Source organism: Anguilla anguilla, chromosome 9 (assembly GCF_013347855.1).
Source record: "Anguilla anguilla isolate fAngAng1 chromosome 9, fAngAng1.pri, whole genome shotgun sequence".
Classification (NCBI taxonomy): domain Eukaryota; kingdom Metazoa; phylum Chordata; class Actinopteri; order Anguilliformes; family Anguillidae; genus Anguilla; species Anguilla anguilla.
This window is the reverse complement of record NC_049209.1, coordinates 1,520,320-1,542,462: the sequence shown is the minus strand read 5'-3', so window position 1 is coordinate 1,542,462 and position 22,143 is coordinate 1,520,320. Positions and strand designations below refer to the sequence as shown.

The following is a 22,143-nucleotide window of genomic DNA, read 5'->3' as shown; positions in this document are numbered from 1 at the left end:
CACATCGGGCGACACGGGGAAATTCAGGGCCTGCACTCCGGGTGACATGGGGAAATTCAGGGCCCGCACTCCGGGCGACACGGGGACTCAGGAAACCAGGGGGGGACTCAGGAAACCAGGGGGGACTTGGACAGGGGCAAGGCAGACATACAGGACAGGACTGAGACGGGGCACGACAACACTGGACTGGGTTGGACAAGACTGAGGGGGAAACAGACTGCCAGATACTGGCACAATCGGGAGACCTACAAGGACAGACACAGGGACAAGCAGGCGGGGAGGCACACGGCGACACCGACGGACACACAAAGGGACAGGCAGACAGGGAAGGCGAGGGGGGAGCCCAACAACTGACATAGGGACTGACACACAGGCAAACAAGACAAAACACACGCGGACTGGCACACTGACAGACAGGCAGACAGGCGGGCAAACACGTTGGCCGATGGGCTGACGGCTTGGGGGGCAGACAAACAGGCCAACAAACTGGCTGACACACATACAGGTAGACCAACAGACAAACAGGCGGGCAGACAATTAGACAGGGGGGCCGGGGAACACACAGACACACGGTTGGGAGGACGAACACCAAAGGGAGAATGGACACCAGGGGGAGCGACGAGACCGGGGGAGGGACGACCACTGGGGGGAGGACGGACTCCAGGGAAGAGACGATCACTGGGGGAAGGACCGACACCGGGGGAGAGACGACCACTGGGGGGAGCGACGAGACCGGAGGAGGGACGACCACTGGGGGGAGGACGGACTCCGGGGAAGAGACGATCACTGGGGGAAGGACCGACACCGGGGGAGAGACGACCACTGGGGGGGGCGACGACACTGGGGGAGGGGCGACCACTGGGGGAAGCGACGACACCGGGGGAGAGACGAACACTAGGGGGAGCGAGAACACTAGGGGAAGCACGAACGCCAGGGGAAGCACGAACGCCAGGGGAAGCACGAACGCCAGGGGAAGCACGAACGCCAGGGGAAGCACGAACGCCAGGGGGCAAGGTGTGGACACTAGGGGGATCGAGGACACTAGGGAAAGAACGGACACTGGGGGGCGTGAGAACACTAGGGGAAGCACAAACGCCAGGGGGAGCACGAACGCCAGGGGGAGCACGAACGCCAGGGGGAGCACGAACGCCAGGGGGCAAGGTGTGGACACTAGGGGGAGCGAGAACACTAGGGAAAGAACGGACACTGGGGGGCGCGAGAACACTAGGGGGAGCACGAACGCTAGGGGGAGAACGAACGCCAGGGGGAGCACAAACGCCAGGGGGAGCACGAACGCCAGGGGGAGCACGAACGCCAGGGGGAGCACGAACGCTAGGGGGCAAGGCAGGTGGCTTAGCCTGCGGGGCGGCCAGAGCAGTCTGCGGCGGCCCCTGCGGGACAACAGAAGGGACCGTTGTCCTCTCCGGGGCTCTGGACGGCTCTGGAAGCCTCTCCGGAGCTCTGGACGGCTCCGGAGGCCCCCCCGGGACTCGAGGCAGCTGCGGGGGCCCCCCTGGGGCTTGAGGCGGCTCCGGAGGCCCCCCCCGGGGCTCGAGGCACAAGTAAAGCCCGAAACTTTGGTGTAGCAGGCGGCCTCCGCGGAAGGGTCAGAGCAGGCGGGACCTCCGGGGCTGGAGGCGGCTCTGGGGGCCTCTCCGGGGCTGGAGGCGGCTCTGGGGGCCTCTCCGGGGCTCGAGGCGGCTCTGGGGGCCTCTCCGGGGCTCGAGGCGGCTCTGGGGGCCTCTCCGGGGCTCGAGGCGGCTCTGGGGGCCTCTCCGGGGCTCGAGGCGGATCTGGGAGCCTCTCCGGGGCTCGAGGCGGATCTGGGAGCCTCTCCGGGGCTCCAGGTGGCTCTGGGGGCCCCTCCGGGACTTGAGGCAGAGCAGGCCGTGAAGGCCGCTCCGGGACTTGAGGCAGAGCAGGCCGTGAAGGCCGCTCCGGGACTTGAGGCAGAGCAGGCCGTGAAGGCCGCTCCGGGACTTGAGGCAGAGCAGGCCGTGAAGGCCGCTCCGGGACTTGAGGCAGAGCAGGCCGTGAAGGCCGCTCCGGGACTTGAGGCAGAGCAGGCCGTGAAGGCCGCTCCGGGACTTGAGGCAGAGCAGGCCGTGAAGGCCGCTCCGGGACTTGAGGCAGAGCAGGCCGTGAAGGCCCCTCCGGGACTTGGAGCAGAGCAGGCCGTGAAGGCCCTTCCTGGACTTGGGGTGGAGCAGGCCGAGGGCCCTGCCGACTGGGCTGGGCAGGGGACAGGAACACAGACCACAGCCGTAGGGAACCAGGCTGGGCAGCTGGACGGGACCGGCGGGACCCCCGCGGGCCGGGCCCTGGAAAGATCGCCAGTCGAGTCCCTTCGAATGACGCAGGGCCGGGAACCGCTGGCTGGGCAGCTGGAGGTCTGGCCGACCGGGAGGCAGCCCGACCACGGCGCCTCCGTGACCGCCCACCCCGGGCACTGGGAAGCTCAAGGGCGAGGGACTCCCAGTCGCTGGGTGGCGAGTCCTCCGGGTCACTCCACCACCCCGGTGGCATGATAAACACAAAAAAAAAAAAAAAAAAACACACCTCTGCTGGGTCCCACACTGGCTGGTTCCTTCTGTGACGGTCCGGGTAGGGGGGACCCAAACGCAGAGGGAAAAAAAACACAAACTCAAAAGGGAAAATAAACAAAGACTTTACTAACACAAGGTGGACAAACAAGGAACAGACAAGGCCACAATGGGCTAAAACACAAACTCAAAAAATAATCTAATGAAACAGAAAACAGGAACTCAAAAACACAGACAGGGCAGAACACGGGAAGGCAGAGCACAAGGGAAGGTCAAAAACACAAGTCAGGAACAAAATACAGGCAGGTGAAACACAAACTCAAAAAATAATCTAATGAAACAAACACAAGAAGGCAGGTACATGAAAGTCGGGAAACAAACACAAGAAGGCAGGTACATGAAAGTCGGGAAACAAACACAAGAAGGCAGGTACATGTATATCAGGTAACAAACACAAGAAGGCAGGTACATGAAAGTCGGGAAACAAACACAAGAAGGCAGGTACATGTATATCAGGTAACAAACACAAGGAACCAGCACCCGAGTCAAGGGAACAGAGAACTTAAATAGACAAGGGGTAACAAGACACAGGTGAACTCAAAAAACAATCAAACCAGAAGGAGGGGATAACAAGACACAGGTGGGAACAATGATGGGATAACGAGACAATTGAAACAATCATACAATTAACAGGAGGGGAGCAGGACACAAAACAGAAGTGCCGCCATCTGGCGGCCCAACAAGGGAAACACAGACAGGAACACAGGACCATGACAATCTCGTGAAATTTTTTTTTTCCAATGTGACATTAATATATTTTTTCTGATATATATATATATATATATATATATATATATATATATATATATATGTGTGCTGTTATTCAGCAATAAAGGTTGTTTATCATAACAATGCCAGAATGTAAAAACTGAGATACTGCCTTTATTGATGTAGAAGGTGCAAAGTAACGTTCTTCCCAAAAAAATATCTGTTTCTTGTAAATGTAACCAAGTATGACTGCTCCGTAAATCCCATACCCGTTTTCTGACTGTCCAATCTCACGGTCATTGATATTGATATTGATCGAATCGCTGAAGTGCTGCACAGAAAACTGCACACAGAAGGAGAGCGGGGGATAGCGGTCAGCTAGCAGGAGTCGGCTAGCAGGGGTCAGCTAGCAGGGGTCAGCTAGCAGGGGTCAGCTAGCAGGGGTCGGCTAGCAGGGGTCAGCTAGCAGGGGTCAGCTAGCAGGGGTCAGCTAGCAGGGGTCGGCTAGCAGGGGTCAGCTAGCAGGGGTCAGCTAGCAGGGGTCGGCTAGCAGGGGTCGGCTAGCAGGGGTCAGCTAGCAGGGGTCAGCTAGCAGGGGTCGGCTAGCAGGGGTCAGCTAGCAGGGGTCAGCTAGCAGGGTTCAGCTAGCAGCGGTCGGCTAGCAGGGGTCGGCCAGCATTAGGCCATTCGAGGGGGAGACTGGGCTGCAATGGAGCCGAACCGAGAAGAAGCGAAAACAGACAACAAGCTGAGAGGAATTGCTTTGCTGGTAACCGGGCCAGCGGGATGGTGAACCCATGCAGAGTGAGAGATTGCAGCGCTCACGGAAGGAAACGATCGAATCCCAGATATGGACGTCCATAATGCCACATAAGAAAAGCGTGTGACAGAGTGATTAAAGGAAGAGGGCTGGGGGGGGGGAGGGGGTTAAGAGATGGATGGATGGGAGGCTGGAATCATCCCTTGGGCATTTCCACACTGAGGACTGTGACCTGACAGGTTAATAGAAGGGAGAAGAAGGAGTGGGGAGAAAAAAAATTGGAACGATTCCATTTAAAATGGAAGGCATTAAGAAATACCTGTGCATCACCTGTATGGAGCTGACAGCCTGTGAATCAATGTGAGGACTCATGAAGAAAAAACTACAGGGACAGATGAATAAAAGTGCAGGTAATAATTTGGAAAAAAAAGATGAGTAAAGAGGGAAACTCTTCAGGAGGCTGGATGTCACTGATTGGCCGCACTTCAGTTTCACTGAGCCACTGCTGATTAGTTTGGGGGGTTTTTTTTTCTGGTTTTTTCTTAAGTCGATGGCATGTATGATTTTGTTAGCAGCAGACAGATCGAGCAGAACACCGAAAGCGGGGAAGGAGATTTGCATCAGCTCATGGACAGAAGCGTGTCATTCGACAAGACGAGTTTTATTTCCATTAAAAGAGAGGAACGGATTGGAGCTGAACCTGTGAAAAAGCAGCGCGGTGAAGGCAGGAGCGGTGATGGACAGCTTAATCAAGAACTTCTGGGAGGAGAAAGAATTAATCAGGAGGAGGAGGAGGAGATATGGAAGAGTATGAGGTCAAAGAAGAGAAATGACATGCAAGTGTTAATGTGAAATGGGGTCCAGAGATTGGGATCAGAGTAATTAGCTTGCGCAAGTTCAGCAGGCAGGATGGCAGCATTGACAGTTTGAAGGTAGGAGCGTGTGGGTTAGTTGAAGGTTCATAATGAGGAGATGAATCATAAAGTAGAAGCCCTTTCTTTTGCCGGGCGGTGGTCTGATCTGCAATGCAGGGTGTTGATTGGCTGATTAATTAAATAAGGTGTTATGTACTGGCAGCAGATGCCAGGATAGATGCCTTCAGCCAATCACAGCTCTTCTTGCTAAATCCCAAAGCAAGAATTCGTTCATTCATTGGACAGTGAACGGCTCCCCTACAGGGGAACAGAAGCACTCTGTAATTGGGCTCTGGCTCGTTTGCTTTTTAAATTACATTTAAAAATTCGCAGAAAAATAATGAAAAGTTTTGTTGTTTTTTTTTGCACATGGGTGCAGCCATCTTGGAATACGCTAGGTTGTGACATCACTGGCAGGATTCGTTCCGGCTGCTCAGTGTTCTCCTATTGTGAGATGGCTGACTTTCAGTGAGCTCACTGACGAACCTGGAGGAAAGGGTCCTTTTGTGTGGCTCCGGGAGTATTGCCTGACTAAATGTATTAATATTCACAAACTGCCTCTGATGAGGTTGAGTGCTTTTGTTCGGCTTGAAAGGCCCACACACCTGAGGCCGAGCGGTCTCTTCCCCCGGCCAGGTACAGAAGCTAGAGCCACGTTATCCCCACTATAACTGGTTTCCAGTTCCCAAATCAGAACTGACGTTTTCCGTACGGACCCAGTATTGATCCCATCCAAACTCCTCTCGGCTGTGCAGGGTGCGCAGTGTCTCTGATTATGACCAGAAAGCTGAAAAACCGCGTCATAAGGACCCAGGAAGGAGAGCAAGCAACCCAGCACCCATCCTTCCCTTGGACCGCTGTGTCCAGCAGGACCACACCGCTATTTTAATTAGCCTGATTCTTAAGTAAACAGCCAGGGTCCTGTTGGCTGTCTTTAATTCATCTCCAGTTTACAGTATTTAAATTCACTGGCTGGAATTAATAATTCATGAAGGCAGCACCTGCTAATTAATTGAGCAAGGTTGTGCAATTATGCATATGAGGCTGCACCAGAGCAATGAATATGAATGAATGAATTATGAAAATTATGCACTTCCTTTTTTCATAAAAAAAAATTACTAGGATTTTTTTAATTATATATTTTTAATATTAAAAAGATGATTTTACTGTCGGCTTTATAGTGTGATCTTTTTGTGATTAGTTGGAGAAGGAAGGGATGATGTTGAAGGTCTGGCCAAGGTCACATGCTGATTGTTTTGATTCAGACTCTGCTCTACTTCAGCCAGACCCTGCTCGTGCCCACCCCCCCCCCCCCCTCGCCCCTCAAATACTCCCCCAACCCCTCTCCCCCAACCACCCCCCCCCCTCCCCCCCCCCCCCCCCCCCCCCCCCGCCCTGGTGCTGTTCTGGTGACAAATGGCCTCATTGCGGTGGATGATGTTATCTGCCAGGCTGACGGTCTCTCCTCGCTCGCCCCATCATCGCCCGATCCTCTTCTTCCCTGAGTTTCGTTTTTTGTGTTCGGGGAGCGTGGCCTGTTTGCGTGAAGGAGCTCGCCAGAGCGTGGCTCCTACAACAAGCCCTCCCTCTCAGATGCATTCAGGATAATCCCCTCTACCGCCCCCCCCCCCCCCCCCCCCCCCCCCCCCCCCCCCCCCCCCCACCCCATCCCACCCCTGAAGAGACGTGTATTAATTGCAGTTCGTTAGAAGCTGAGAGCTTATGTGTTCCTGCAATCCCTGCGCTTCTACTTTTTGGCCTCAGCACGTCCCGCCCTGGCGGTCCATAGAACGATTGGGCCTCAGGACGTCCCGCGCCGGCGGTCCGTAGAACGATTGGGCCTCAGGACGTCCCGCGCCGGCGGTCCGTAGAACGATTGGGCGTCGGAACAAAGGGCTGCCTTCACAGGAACGGGTCCTTTGGGGTTTTTTTTACGAGTTTATGCAGTTTTTGCCGCTAAATGGCCTCTCGCTAAGTCAGATAAATGTGTCCAATACCGCGCCCCGCTCGGCCTCCCCGAATCGCCCCTCTCCACATCGTCGCTGTGCCCGGTTTTTTGGGGCTCTGTCGTGTCCATTTCACCTTCTCATGTCGAAGGCTGTAGTAGCTCTTCAGAACTTGGGGAATTGGAATCTTGTAGAAGGGGACTTACAGGTGCATTTAATATTTTTGAAGTGATGCAGTTTTCTGAGTAATTTAACCTCAGGCTTAGCACCATGTACAGAGCTAATCCATCACGTCCTTGATATTTACATTGCGTAATCCTTTTAAAATATGCTGACTTCTGCAGCTGTATGTCTGTTTAGGTAAACACCACTGCAAATGAAGTATGATCATTAGTAATTTTATTTGATGCAATCAAACTTGCATACCAATAAAAATATTTATTTTTATGGAAAAACATCAACAGAACCACTCCATAATTTGGTTGATGAGTATTGATTTGATATCTCTCAGCTAAATTGTCTGTTGATGCCTGAATGCACACAGTGACCAGAGCATTGTCGCTCTTGCCCACACTTTGGGTTTCATAGGAAATCCAATGAAGAAATAGAATTTCTGCCTGAAACAGCGACTTGTTGGACAGACACCCCCCCCCCCCCCCGATGGTCCGCTGCATTATTTCATGGAAGACGAGCGAGGGGGTTTTGTTTTTTTGCTGACTCGGCTCGCGGTGGGCTCTCCGCTCGGTGTCAGAGCCGTTAGGCGAGTCTTAACGAGGCTTCGTAACCCTGGCGACGCCTCCCGCCTCACGGTTGGTAACGTGCTGATTGATGTGCGCGGGCTGAGTGGGGCGAAGTCGGGGGGGGGGGGGGGGTGGGGGGGGCGGTAATGGAACCGCATTGATGAAATCATTTCGGGGGGGGGGGGGGGGGGGGGGCATTATGTGGAACTTAAAATAAAACAAAATGGCTCTATTGATTTTTCACTCAATCTGTTTATGGACATTTATGGCCGACGCATTATGGAAACGCCCCCCCCCCCCCCCCCCCCCCCCCGGACCGCTTGGGCCAGGTTCGCCTTGAATGGAGCGCGCGATGAATCACGGAAAAATATGAGTCCTCCAAAGTGCGTCTGTGAGGTTGTGTGTGTGTGTGAGGTTGTGTGTGTGTGGATACAGGTGAGACGATGTTGACGAACTACTTCTGGGCCATGACCTGATTTATTATGAGTGTTCCTCCTGACCAGACATCTGAAGCTCTCCAGTCCATACTGTATGGAAGCTGAAGACACGGTGACTGTGAATTTTGTCTTGTGTAATCAAGTTTGATGGCTGTCTGATGTCTGCGTCCAGTGCAGTATATTTTCAAGGCTTATATTTAATAAAATGGGCTTTACAACTTTTGAGCTGTAAAACTATTCATAAAATATTCATCACTTTCTTTGTTATAAGAAACGCGTTATACAATTTTAGTAATACTCGATGTAATCTCAAAACAGGGAAAAACCCATTAAGATTTAATTTTATTTCACAGACTTTAAGTAAAAATGATTAACTGCTAATCCAAGCGCAATGTATTTTTGCCGAGATAAGACTTTTCATATTTTTACTTTCTCATATATGCGTTGCTTAGCATGAGCACCCGGCTCCCTTGGTTTCTGGATGGAGTTTCTTCCCTGTTCTCCAAAAAAAGATGTGGATTCAGCGCCATCTGAATCATAACACAGACTCTTAAAGCACTGCGTGCTGCTGCTGGAGTTGGTTCTCAGTATTAGGAGGTATACCCGCAGACGGCCAGGCTCCCCGGGGGCTTCAGTCCTGTCCTGGGGGAGTAACTGCCAACCTGGCACTTTTTTTGTGTGCCACAGAAATGGGGATAAGCTGCAGTCGTCTGGCTTTCCAACATCTCTTCTTGCCAGAGCTCCTTCTGAGAACAAAACACAAAGTTCTCAAAAAGCATGCTTATTGGAAAGGCGTGTACTGTACACATTTAACACTGGAAAGCTACGCAGTCACGTATTTCAGTGTAAAATAACAGCTTGGATGTGGATTTTCAGTTGACAAGAGAAAATGCCTCTGGGCTTATTCTGGATCAATATCAGGAGCTTCTAGACAACGTGTCACACTCCCACACTATTTCCCATTAGCAAGCTAAATTATACTAGCTTATATTACCGCTGTCCACTGGCCTTTTCTAGCTGCTTCCACAGATGGGGTAAATTTGAATGTATAATCAACAAGAATAAGACACTTACAACATCTGCACGTATGCTGTAGCAGTGTGTCCAAATTACTTTGATAATAAAGAATTACAGATGAGTAAATTATTGCTAATCATTGGGTCTGGCGCTGTGTGTGTGGTGGTCTCCCAGTCTCCCAGTCTTCCTTCTTGTTCGGTAGTGTTACTCAGCCAGCGCCGCCCGGCCCGCCCAAGGCTATTGGCTGATTGCCGCTGCCTATTGATCCCCATGTTAATTTCTCCCATCTCCGCTAATGCGCTCCTGAGCACCCGAGCGAGCATTTCAGCGCGTTCCGTCTCCCTGCAGCCGGGCGCATTAACACTGGGGTTGGGCCAGGTGCAGCAGGCCTGCAGCCGGGCGCATTAACACTGGGGCTGGGCCAGGTGCAGCAGGCCTGCAGCCGGGCGCATTAACACTGGGGCTGGGCCAGGTGCAGCAGGCCTGCAGCCGGGCGCATTAACACTGGGGCTGGGCCAGGTGCAGCAGGCCTGCAGCCGGGCGCATTAGCACTGGGGCTGGGCCAGGTGCAGCAGGCCTGCAGCCGGGCGCATTAACACTGGGGCTGGGCCAGGTGCAGCAGGCCTGCAGCCGGGCGCATTAACACTGGGGCTGGGCCAGGTGCAGCAGGCCTGCAGCCGGGCGCATTAACACTGGGGCTGGGCCAGGTGCAGCAGGCCTGCAGCCGGGCGCATTAGCACTGGGGCTGTGCCAGGTGCAGCAGGCCTGCAGCCGGGCGCATTAACACTGGGGCTGGGCCAGGTGCAGCAGGCCTGCAGCCGGGCGCATTAACACTGGGGCTGGGCCAGGTGCAGCAGGCCTGCAGCCGGGCGCATTAACACTGGGGCTGGGCCAGGTGCAGCAGGCCTGCAGCCGGGCGCATTAACACTGGGGCTGGGCCAGGTGCAGCAGGCCTGCAGCCGGGCGCATTAACACTGGGGCTGGGCCAGGTGCAGCAGGCCTGCAGCCGGGCGCATTAACACTGGGGCTGGGCCAGGTGCAGCAGGCCTGCAGCCGGGCGCATTAACTCTGGGGTTGGGCCAGGTGCAGCAGGCCTGCAGCCGGGCGCATTAACACTGGGGTTGGGCCAGGTGCAGCAGGCCTGCAGCCGGGCGCATTAACACTGGGGTTGGGCCAGGTGCAGCAGGTGCTTGTGTGTGTGTGTGTGAGAGAGTGTGTGTGTGTGTGTGTGTGTGTGAGAGAGAGAGAAACAAAGAGTGTGTGTGTGTGTGTGTGTGTGTGATCGTGTATATGAGTGTGTGTGAGTGAGAGTGTGTGTCTGTGTGTGTGTGTGTGTATGGAAGTCATCAGAGATGGAGTTAACATTTCTCCATGTCCTTCTAAGAAATGTCAATTCATTTTTGTTCCCCGTAGGGGACGTGAGTCTCCAGTCTTTATCTCAAGACTCATATACTCTGCTATGCTGAAACTTACACGGCAAAGGGAATTCAATAAAACAACGTATTTTTTAAAATATTTTTGCCTGCAACACAACTTTGTCATGCAAAGGTGACACGTGTATATTGTCAAAAAAAATGTAAGTACTTGAAAAACTTTCTTTTCTGGCGAGCCTTAGGAGGTTAATGTGAAAAGCCCCTGAGAGAGCCCGTGGGTGACCCCGTAGATTACAGACGCTGATGTAGCGCTCTGCCCTCATGTTGACAGACTGTGTTGACTCTTCTTGTTGTGGTTTGTGTTCCAGGAGCTGAGGGAGCGGTGTTCAGCGGTTCCATAGAAACTCCTCACGTCCGAGCCGAACCATTTAAAGAGCTGCGGTAGGTCTCCGAGCACACACTCCACACGGCACACTCCACACGGCACACTCCTCACGGCACACACTCCACACGGCACACACTCCTCAAGGCTCTGCACAAACCTTCGCGGGAAAGTTCTCCCGCCATTTCAGCTGCCCTTCACAGTGCGGTCTGTACTTGGTGTTCCCTTCGGAAGCATTTCAAGGTGGAGGTACACCTGACAAGACTTTTCGAAGTTTAGGCGGACGTGTTTGGTCAAACAATGCTTACAGAAAATGCCTGTAGGTCTCTGTCTGTCCGCTCTCTGAGTACCAGGGAAGGTGGATTTGGATCGTAGCCTTCAAAATGAGGTGTTTATATGAAGTTTAACATACAAACGGCTCTACAGTTCGGGTGATATTAAGAGGTGCTTTTGTGACACAGGATTGTTTGGGAGATGGTGGTGTTCATTAGCAGGGAAGGAAGGCTCTGTAAGCCAATCAGGGGGCAGTTAAATCCTCCAACTGTCTCATCTGATTCCTCCCCATTCTCTGTGAAGTCTGAGGCGGCCATTTTAGAATATCATGAAGACAGGCACTGGAATTAGGAAGCCAGGTACAGATTGTTAACACCACCAAACAGCATCTTTAACCGAGAAATAATGTGCATTGTCACAACGGCTGGAGCAGTTTTTGGATTCTGTGGAGGTGTTTTTGAAAATGGAGTGCTTTACGAAACAGATTTTTTTGTGGCAATGACATTTTTTAAAATGAGAAATAAACACGTTTTCTGGGCGCCTCGCATTGAGAGGAAAGGAAGGTCTCGTATCGGTGCGTGCCTCTGCAGGCTGGTGAGATCGATGAACGCTTCCCTGGCACCTCCTTCTGGACAGCCACTCTTCGCCCTGATCAATGCTCAGATGCTCATCAAAATCTAATTAAAACAGCTTCTCATTAACTAAAACAAACATGTGAAGGAGTACTCTGCCAATAGTAGAGAGAGAGAAAGATAGATAGAGACTGAGAGGGAGAGAGAGATGGAGACTGAGAGAGAGAGATACAGAGAGGGAGAGAGAGAGAGAAAAAGATTAAGAGAGAGGGAGATACAGATAGAGAGAGAGAGTACGAGAGAAGGAAAGAGTATAAGAAGGGGAGGGGAGAGAGAGAACTGAGAGAGAGAGAATGCTGAGAGCAGTTCTTGAGAGCACGTGGGGCGGTAGGCCCTGCATGTTTGGGGGGCTTATTGACCCCCCCCCCCCCCCCCCCCCCCCCCCCCCCCCCCCCACAGACACAGGCCATTGGAGCCCATGCTGAACAGTGACAGGGCATCACCTGTCCTCCTGATAGAATGAGAATGTACTGTTGTCATGGAGATAATGTGCCACAAAGCAGGCGGGTGAGGAGGGTTATCAGGATCACTCTGACAAGCAGATCTGCCATCTGTCAATCATACGAGCCCATCAATCACACCACCAGGACACAGCAGCAATGCTGAGGCTGCTGTACCACCTGCATGGCCTGTGCACTGACACACACACACACACACACTATACACACACTCACACACACACACACACACACACTATACACACACTCACACACACACACACACACACACACACTCACCCAAACACACACACACACACACACACTATACACACACACAGACATGTGCACACGCACACACTCACTCTCACACACACACACGCACACACACACACACACATGCACACGCACACACACTCACACACATACACACACACACACACAAGTGCACACGCGCACACACACATGCACACACAAACGCACACACACATGCACTCACACACACAAACACATGCACATGCACACACACTCACACACACACACACACTCACACACACACACACAGACATATACACACATGCACATGCACACACGCACACTCATGTACACACATACACACACGCACTCACACACACACAGACACACACATACACATGCACATGCACATGCACACACACACACACACACGCACACTCATATACACACACTCACACACACACATACATAAACACAAATGGAGCAGTTTTATTGCAGTATATACCTGGATCACTATACAGTTGGACAATTGAGATGGTAAACCTCTACATTTCACACTAATTTGTTTTTACTCTTTATGAAGAGCAGCAGAAATTTCATATCTACAAGACTGCTGTTTCATTTTACTCTCAACACCGCAAAATGTGCCACACTGACGTTTAAAAAGCATATAATTTTGTGCGATGGATCAAAAGTCAGCAAACCCCTTCATCCCCTGTCAAAAAACGATTAAAATGTTTACCAAAGTAAATGGGGTTCGAGACTTTGACTGGTGGAATGCTGACTATACTCTATAATATTGGATTGAAAGTAGAATCTTGCTTTTGTTTTTCTCCCTGTGGCCAATCCGTATATGAATATGGGTTGACATATCCAATTATGAGAACAATGCAGTGAAGCTCAAGTAAAATCTAATCTTTTTCAAATGCGTCAAAAACCCCCATGGCAGGTAACAATTTCCGAAGGACTGCAATTTGTATTTCACTTCCCGATAAGATATGAATCTTTCAAAGTGCCGCCATCAACCGAGGAGCGTGCGTTTCACTGCGGTGTCGCAAAAGAGCGGGAAAATCAGTTATTTTCCTTATGTGGAGCGACCTCTTCCCCGGACGCACGCAGAGACAAAACAAGCACACAGGAAGCTGAAATGAGCAATCAAAATGGCGTTTTCAGCGGAAAAGAAGCTTTTCGGGGAGCGATGTGGAGCGTAACGATCGCTGCTCTCTTCAGATTTCTCTCCGGTTCGGCATCCGAGGCGGTTCTCCAGCGTCGTGCCGAGGTCCCGGAGACATTTATAATCGTTAAAACGAAGGCTGTCCGCGGCGGATTTGGGAAACGGTCCCTGGTGGCGGTGCAGTCCGGCCACAGCGCCTCCAGCCCTGTCCTGTCAGGGGCCCTCCCGGCCCGTCCCGTGTTTATCTGAGTAATTTAGGGAACACGGTGCCGCGCGCGGGTCATCAGCACCGCAGGGTCCGCTTCCGCAGAACTCTCCGCAAACCGCCGATGAAATAACCGACTCCAGCACCGAGGCGAGGGAGCCGCCAAACTTTCGGCCAAACTTTCGGGCAAATACTGTGCCCTCCTGCCAAGGCAGGACCTCTTCTGAGTCCAGCTATAAAGGTTCTATAAATAACGTCGTCACCGTACCGCGCATTTCCCTTTTGAGATCCGAATCTCGGTCTGCGTGATGCGATTATAAATTCACCAGCGAAACGGCAGTTGGGAAATGGAAGGTTGCGCAAGACTAGGACCGAAAGTGTGTTTTAAAGAAAGGAGTGATGCTCTGTTGCTGCTGCGTGTGTAATAAATGTGTCGCTGTGAAGTGAGCGCTCATAGCCTGCACCTCATAACCTGCACGGAGCATCCGAAGGAGGAATGTAAATTACTGGGAGGCATTCTGAAGGACAATTCCTGCTCAGAAAAATGTATGTACATAAATCTGCGCTGCATAATTCCTCCCTTAGGCCAAAGGCCACATAATTAGCATCGTTTTCTGAATGTATCAATGTTGAAAAAAAAAAAAAGAAAACCTGAAAAGTTATTAAGCTTGGATCTCAGCGGGGGGTTGGGTGGGTTGGAGAGGAGGGGCTGCTTTTTAGGGGGGGGGACGCCGTCTTCGTTTTAAAGAGCCGTTCTCCCGGATGACATTCCCATATCCGCAGAAGCAGCGGTGACACGCTTCTGCTCTCTCTCGTATGTATGAGAAGCTGCGGGTGGCCGTCCCTTCAGCACGAATACACGCCAGGCCCATTTCCAGACTACCTTCATTCTCCGCACACCCCTTGCGGGGATCAGTTTGATTTCTTAAAGCGACAGATCAGCTCAACTCCAGCCGCCCCGAGCAGACGCGATGGCGGAGCAGGAACATCGCGTCTGATGACCTGTCTCTTCTTCCCGCAGACGCGTCGCTGCTCAGACCGCGGCTTTGCTTCGCTCGCAGTGCAGACCGAGGCTGTGCGTGACTTTTAAAGATTCGGAGGAGAGTGTTCCGGATCGGAAGAGTCCGACGTTATTATTTCCGCGCCTCTCCCTGAAGGACGGGGCCGCACGGCTCGTGTGTTTATTAATATCGGCAACGTCCCGTTTCCCATATTAACTCTGAACCCCTCTCAGCTCCGGCCTGCAGAGAGCCTGCTGGGTAATTCCATACACGGCTTTGCCTCAAGCCTGCCGTTCCACATTACGAATACTGGTAAAAACATGATTTGGTTTGAAAATATTAAAACTTTTTTTTTCTCTCACAAATTTGAATGGCGCCTGTCCAGCTGCTAGCGTGTTCACCTGCAGCTACACTCCAGCTCAGGTGAACACACCTCTCAGGTGCTCTCACCTGTGGGCCGGTTGGCACGTCAGCGCCAGGAGGGCGGGTGCCAGTCGGGGGAGGGGCGTGTCTTTCTCTGGCTGTAGCTGGTGCATCGCTGGGAGAGACAGAGACTGGGGGGTAACCCAGTGTGGACAAAAGTCCATTTTTATACCTGGACACGCAATACTGTATACACTCAAGCATTTCATACAGTAAAGAAATTCAGCTTTTGTGCTTTGCTTTGGAGTTCTGTGGCAGTGTCCTCGAACCTACAACCTTTTGGGCACAAGCCCATTTCCTGACCCCTGGCTCTTGGAATGCTCCCACACCTTTCTCTACATAAATTATTTTTCATTGAATTTTCAGGACATATTTTTTGTGTGTGTGTGTGTGTGTGTTCTGTTTTTGAACGTACATTGCACAGGCTGGGTAATAATGGGTCGTGTCACATGAATTGTGAAATGCTGAGGTAAACAGAAAAACCATGTCAGCCACATTGTTGCACATGCTGCCGGGGTCAGAGGTCAAGCAGATATAAACACATGAATTCATATTTTTTTTAGGACACATCTAGATATCTGTTTTTCAACCCTGTCATTCTTGTTTGACGATAATAGAGTGCTGCTCCTGGAACTCTCCAAGCAGCTAGTTATCCCGTCTCAATCTTAATCCCCGCGCTCGAAATTTATGTAAAACCAGGGAATGAATTCAGAAACAGGGCCTGAAGGCCTTCTTCCTCTGGATCATGAGAACAGGAGAATGCCACTCTGACTAGAACAGGCCATTCGCTCCCATCTGTCTCCCTGTCACCGCGTCTCGTCAATGTGTCTGAAACTGTAATTACAGTGATGCATGTTCGAAAGGCACCGCCTGAGCATCTGTGCATCTGCATGACTGGGTGGAGACCCACCCCAGCTCACAGGAACTTCAGGACCAGTACCTGCACAGCGCAGTCCTGATTGGCTCATAGTTTGATGTTGCATGATTACCTCACACAAGCTGAGCCTGGGTTTCTTTCGATTGAACATTACAGGCCGATTTTACCTGCTGCCCAGGTAGCCACCTAATTTAAACTATGTTTGATTGTCATTTCATTTTTTTTTTAAAGGAGAGCAGACAACCTTCCCTCCTTTAGTATTTCTTTGCTTTAGTCAGACAGAGGCGAAACAGGGAGGGTAACATATAGAGCAGGGATCACAGCACAGGAAGTGCCGTGGCACAGGAATCGAACCCGAAACCCCTCAGCAGGATTTGTACATGTCACACCCCTCACCAAATCTATGATTGTTCTTTAACCACACTATCCATGTTCAACAAGTCCTGTGTGGTTGTTCCATTCATAAACTGTTCAATTAATTAATTCTTCTTTCTGGACTTGAGCTACAATGCATGCTGGCTGTTAAAGATTGGTCAATAAGCAGTTAATGAACAGTAATTTTTATGATGTAAAAGACTTCTGCTAGGCATCATAATGTCTAGCAAAATATTTAACAAAATATCAGCAACTTTCCGCTGTTGTTTTATTGTTCGACATGAAAGATGTGCCTGGACGTGCCCGCTCTGAGCCCAATTAGTCTCTAACCTGTGCTCAGAGGTCATTATTCTCATTTTCATGTCAACTTTGAAAATGGCCGTTTCGGCTGCGACGGAAAAGCTGTAGTTTTCCTCCTAATTAATGTACAGCTGTTGTGATAGTGTAGCAGATAATTGCATTTTTAAATGATTTATTCTGAAGAATGCATTCTTTACTAATGGGATTTTAGTTCACACTCGCCAACTATTTCATGAAGTAAAATATAATTCTAATCTTTTATTCAGGGGAAAAGCACAAGCTTTAGCTTTTTGCTTTCAGAATTAAAATTAAAATCAATCCATTCATTATGTATACCAGCTTATCCTGGGCAGGAGTGGGGGGGGGGGGGTGCTGGAGCCTATCCCAGCATGCATTGGGCAAGAGGCAGGAGTACACCATGGACAAGCCGCCAGTCTATCGCAGGGTTCACACACCATTCACTCACACACTCATACCTGTGGGCAATTTAGAGTCTCCAGTTATCCTACCTGCATGTCTTTGGACTGTGAGTACCCAGAGGAAACCCACGCAGACCAGGGAGAACATGCAGCCACTTGTGCATTAGAGATATAGCTTTTTTTATTATTATTAAAGATTAGGATTTCAGGATAAGAGGGTAAAATGCTGGAATTCTGAAACCTTGTTCGTTCTCAAAGCTACAAAGCTTCTGTCATCTCCAGTAAAACATGTCAGTTATTTTCCAACAGCTGCCAAAATGCACCTGAGCAGTTCATATCTCATTACTTCAAACATGAACTGCAAGTGGAAGCTATTTTTGAATGAAGAACTCTTGAAAGTTAAGATAATAATCCCTGCTTAATTTCACACGTTCGGAAATCAATGTTTTCAATGATATACGGTGATGAAGGACCTCCTTTTTGACAAAGTGTTATGAATGCATGAAAGTGTTATGAATGCATGAAAGTGTTATGAATGCATGAAAGTGTTATGAATGCATGAAAGTGTTATGAATGAATCATCGCACTACAGTCATATCTCTGGGCCTGTTTAACGGGTGTCTGAGCGCACAATGTACTCATTCGTCTTAATCTGCATGTGCGCGACTGCCGAACGTCGTTCCAGAGGGCTCAGGATGAGCCGGAATGGCTGGTCTGTAATAATGGGCAGTGTGCTGAGCCAGAATGGCTGGTCTGTAATAATGGGCAGCGTGCTGAGCCAGAATGGCTGGTCTGTAATAATGGGCAGCGTGCTGAGCCAGAATGGCTGGTCTGTAATAATGGGCAGCATGCTGAGCCAGAATGGCTGGTCTGTAATAATGGGCAGTGTGCTGAGCCAGAATGGCTGGTCTGTAATAATGGGTAGTGTGCTGATCCAGAATGGCTGGTCTGTAATAATGGGGAACAGTGTGCTGAGCCAGAATGGCTGGTCTGTAATAATAGGCAGTGTGCTGAGCCAGAATGGCTGGTCTGTAATAATGGGCAGCGTGCTGAGCCAGAATGGCTGGTCTGTAATAATGGGCAGCGTGCTGAGCCAGAATGGCTGGTCTGTAATAATGGGCAGTGTGCTGAGCCAGAATGGCTGGTCTGTAATAATGGGCAGCGTGCTGAGCCAGAATGGCTGGTCTGTAATAATGGGCAGCGTGCTGAGCCAGAATGGCTGGTCTGTAATAATGGGGAACAGCGTGCTGAGCCAGAATGGCTGGTCTGTAATAATGGGCAGTGTGCTCTTTTATTTTACACTTAATTATAGTTTATTTTAGAATCTGTTTTTAGTCACTGGGTGGAAGCTGCTTTGTGTTGGAAAGCCCCCATTGTTCGGTTCACCAGCGTCTCAGTGATTCTGGGGGTTTGCTGAGGTCAGGCTGCGCTAGGCTCCCTCCAGAGGTTCTCTGTCCATTTGCTGAGCAGACCTGCGGACTAGAACTCTGTGGCTTTATCCAGTATTTAAAATATATATTCATTTAAAAACTTTAACTTTAATTATGTGAATGTGAGCCAACCCAAAAAAAAAAAACACCTCTCTGTAGTCATGGTATCGTGGGTTAGCTGTCATGGCATTTTTTGTAGTTGTAGGTTATTGGTCGGTGAATTGACAGAGCTTTAAAACGCTGGTTTGGAATGGGGCTTGTAACCTAAAGCTTGTGAGGTTGATTCCCTTGTTCTTCCCCTGAGCAAGGTACATAGCCTGCACTGCTTCAGTATACATCCAGCTGTATAAATGGATACCATTTAAAAGTCACTCACTGGATAAGAGCATCTGCTAATTGCTGTAATTTGTGTATTGTTTTATAAATACTGTAACATTCAATTTTGACTATGTAGGTAAAATTATGCTAATAAAATGTTGGTTCATGTATGGCTATGCAGTGACTGTGTAACCTGGCAACCCACACATTTAGTCCTTCCATGCATTACTAATTCATAAGCTCCTCGGCAAATTCATAAATTGTAATATAGTGTAAATATCTCTCATGGATAAACCAGGTAGTGCATAATGGATTTGCTGACTGGAGCGTATTTGAATATGAATGTCCATGGCTGTTATCTGTCATGGCATCAGATCATTACTTTATTTCCTTGTCAAGCTGTTGTGAGCCCTGGGTAAAGACAGATGGGGAGGGGGGGAGTGTGGGCTGGGTAAAGATGGTTTTGGGGGAGCAGAAAGATGGGCCAGAGGAGCTCACAGCCTGTCCCAGAGCAGAGGGGCTTTACCATCTGATGGTATCATGTACCCATAGATTCCTGCTACACGTTGGACTTGGTATCGTGTGTGTGTGTGTGTGTGTGTGTTTGTGGGGACATATACGTGTTATTTTTGTGTGTACGTTTTGCTGGTTTGTTTTGGTAATGTGGGTACCTGCCTCTTTGCCCCAGGCTGGAGTCCCCGACCCGCTCCCTGTTCATGGAGGCCCCTAAAGGGGTGCAGCTCTTGGCGGAGGTGGGGGACATCCAGGCCATATGCAAGAACGAGCTGCGCCTGGAGTCCAAGGATGGAGAGGTAAGGCGTTTTTCCCTCGTCTGATTTATCTCCTCGTCTCTGTCTGCTGCTGCTTTTTCAAACTGCAGAGGTCTGGCGGTGAGTCCACAGTCGCCTGGGGTGAGCTAGACGGAGTATAGCAGCGCGTCCACTCGATTTAGAGCTCAGACAATTTTACGATTCCCATCAGGACCATCTCCTGTTCCTGTCGCGTGAACATGTAGAGAGTAAATACAGGGACTGTGTGAGGGACGGTGTGTGAGGAGGGCTACCTACACAATCACTGCATGTTCCTGAATCTCGAATAAAAGCACTGCAGTCGGTGATGTTCTTCATTAGTTTTCCCCTTCCGTTTTATGTCCCGAACGCTCAGCTGTTCTCCTCTCGTAACCTTCTCATTTCTTTGCTTGTCGGGGGGCCCGGCCTGTCCTGACAGTCCCACTGACCCCCTCCCTGGTCCCCATAGTAACGGTTCAATTAGCTGCGAGGTTGTGGGCATCGGGCACGGCAGCGTCCCGACCCCCCCCCCCCTCCTCTCTTTATGGGGGAAATTTGCTCAATAGCAGATGTCTGAAGAGCTCCTGGGACTCCTACTTAAAAGTGTTCCAGGTCATTTGGTGGAAACGCTTCCCCGAGGCTGCTGGGTAATGACTCCTCTTACCTTTTTATACATCTCCAGCAGCTCCGCGCTAATGCAGACTTTTTAGAGCCCGACCAGCCGGGAGAGAACCGGGAACGGCGCTCGCGGTGCCGCCGACGAGCCCGCAGTTTATGTCTGAAACGGTTCGGCTGCCCCCGCCCGTGTCTGGCAGGGTCTGCTTCTCAGTATAATGGGGAGATTATTTGCTGTGGGAAGGGGGGGGGGGGGGGGGGCAGGGGGGGAGTGGGGGGAGAATGACGACGTCTGCAGCATGTGGGCGAAAAAAAAAAAAAGGAATGTGTCTCTACTCTACGGACGTGGTTCACAAGAAAATTTAAGATTTGAATCGTGCACAGAGAGTTAGACATGCATTGCGTTCCAGGGGGCATTATCACACTCATTTCCACATTTTCTTTCTGCAATACGCCTCGTGCTTCCTCCTTAAGCAGGGAAGCTGAACAGAAGGGGTTCTTTTAACAATAGATGCTTCAACACTCAGACTGTGTACAAAGGAATACAGTGCAATTAAAGTTTTAAAAATAGTAATGGAAGTGGTGGATGCTAATGGGGATGCTGGAGCCCCTGTGAAAGGCAGCAGAACTCTGTGGATGCAAACGTGTGGGTGTTGTCGTATGTTGGTGGGTTCTGTATTGCCAGGCTGTGGATGCAGACGTGCGGGTGTTGATGTATGTTGGTGGGTTCTGTATTGTGGGCCTATGGATGCAGACGTGTGGGTGTTGTAGTATGTTGATGGGTTCTGTATTGTGGGCCTGTGGGTGCAGACGTGTTGATGTATGTTGGTGGGTTCTGTATTGTGCGCCTGTGGGTGCAGACGTGTGGGTGTTGTCGTATGTTGGTGGGTTCTGTATTGTGGGCCTGTGGATGCAGACGTGCGGGTGTTGTCGTATGTTGGTGGGTTCTGTATTGTGGGCCTATGGATGCAGACGTGTGGGTGTTGTAGTATGTTGATGGGTTCTGTATTGTGGGCCTGTGGGTGCAGACGTGTTGTCGTATGTTGGTGGGTTCTGTATTGAGGGCCTGTGGGTGCAGACGTGCGGGTGTTGACGAGTTTGCCTCCTCTGTCCCGTCTCCAGATCATCCTGGACGCCCGTGAGATTCGGCTGCTCAGGCTGCCGGAGGGGAAGGCCTCCATGGCCGCGTCCCGTCAGACCGTGTTCGAGGTGTGCGTGTGCTCCAACGGGAAGCTCTTCCTCTCCCAGGCCGGGACGGGCTCCACCTGCCAGATCAACAACAGCGTTTGCCTCTAGAGAGCAGCAGCAAACCGGCCTCCGTTTCGGCAGGGGCTGAGGGGAGGAGCCTCGGCGGTTGCTAAGAGACACTCTGAGTGACAGCTTTTCTCCCCCCGAACCGACCTGAGATCAGTTTCAGTACCAGAACGACTAGGGTGATCACCGCGTCGCTATAGTTACGAATCACACACACCGTGCACATGCACACCCCTGCCCCGCCCCCGCCCCCTCCCACTCCCCCCCCCGAGAACACGCCGGAACACCCTTCCGACGAGAGGTTACTCTTTCATTTCCTCCTGTGCAGAAGGGGCGAATATTTCTTCCTCCTTAATCTGATTTATTTGTCATGGACTTTTTTTTTTGTTTGTTTTTATTTGCTTTTATTTTGACTTTTTTTCCCCTCCCCTGAGATAACGTTTCTATGGGTTACCACCTAGGCTATCGTTAACGCCTGTTTTGAAAC

At 50.8% G+C, this 22,143-nt stretch overlaps 1 protein-coding gene across 6 annotated transcripts in view; it reads left to right on the top strand.

Annotated features, from left to right (window-relative positions):
- The window catches only part of sgcd (sarcoglycan, delta (dystrophin-associated glycoprotein)), a 177,478-nt gene extending 155,563 nt beyond the window's left edge, over positions 1 to 21,915 (top strand). For all 6 annotated transcript variants that reach the window (XM_035434688.1, XM_035434683.1, XM_035434686.1 and 3 more), the window contains exons 6-8: positions 10,867 to 10,939; positions 19,688 to 19,811; positions 21,525 to 21,915. In XM_035434688.1, the coding sequence (XP_035290579.1) occupies positions 10,867 to 10,939; positions 19,688 to 19,811; positions 21,525 to 21,698 (371 nt within the window). In that variant the 3' untranslated portion in view covers positions 21,699 to 21,915. The remainder of the gene's footprint in view (positions 1 to 10,866; positions 10,940 to 19,687; positions 19,812 to 21,524) is intronic.
- The last annotated feature ends 228 nt before the right edge of the window (positions 21,916 to 22,143 follow it).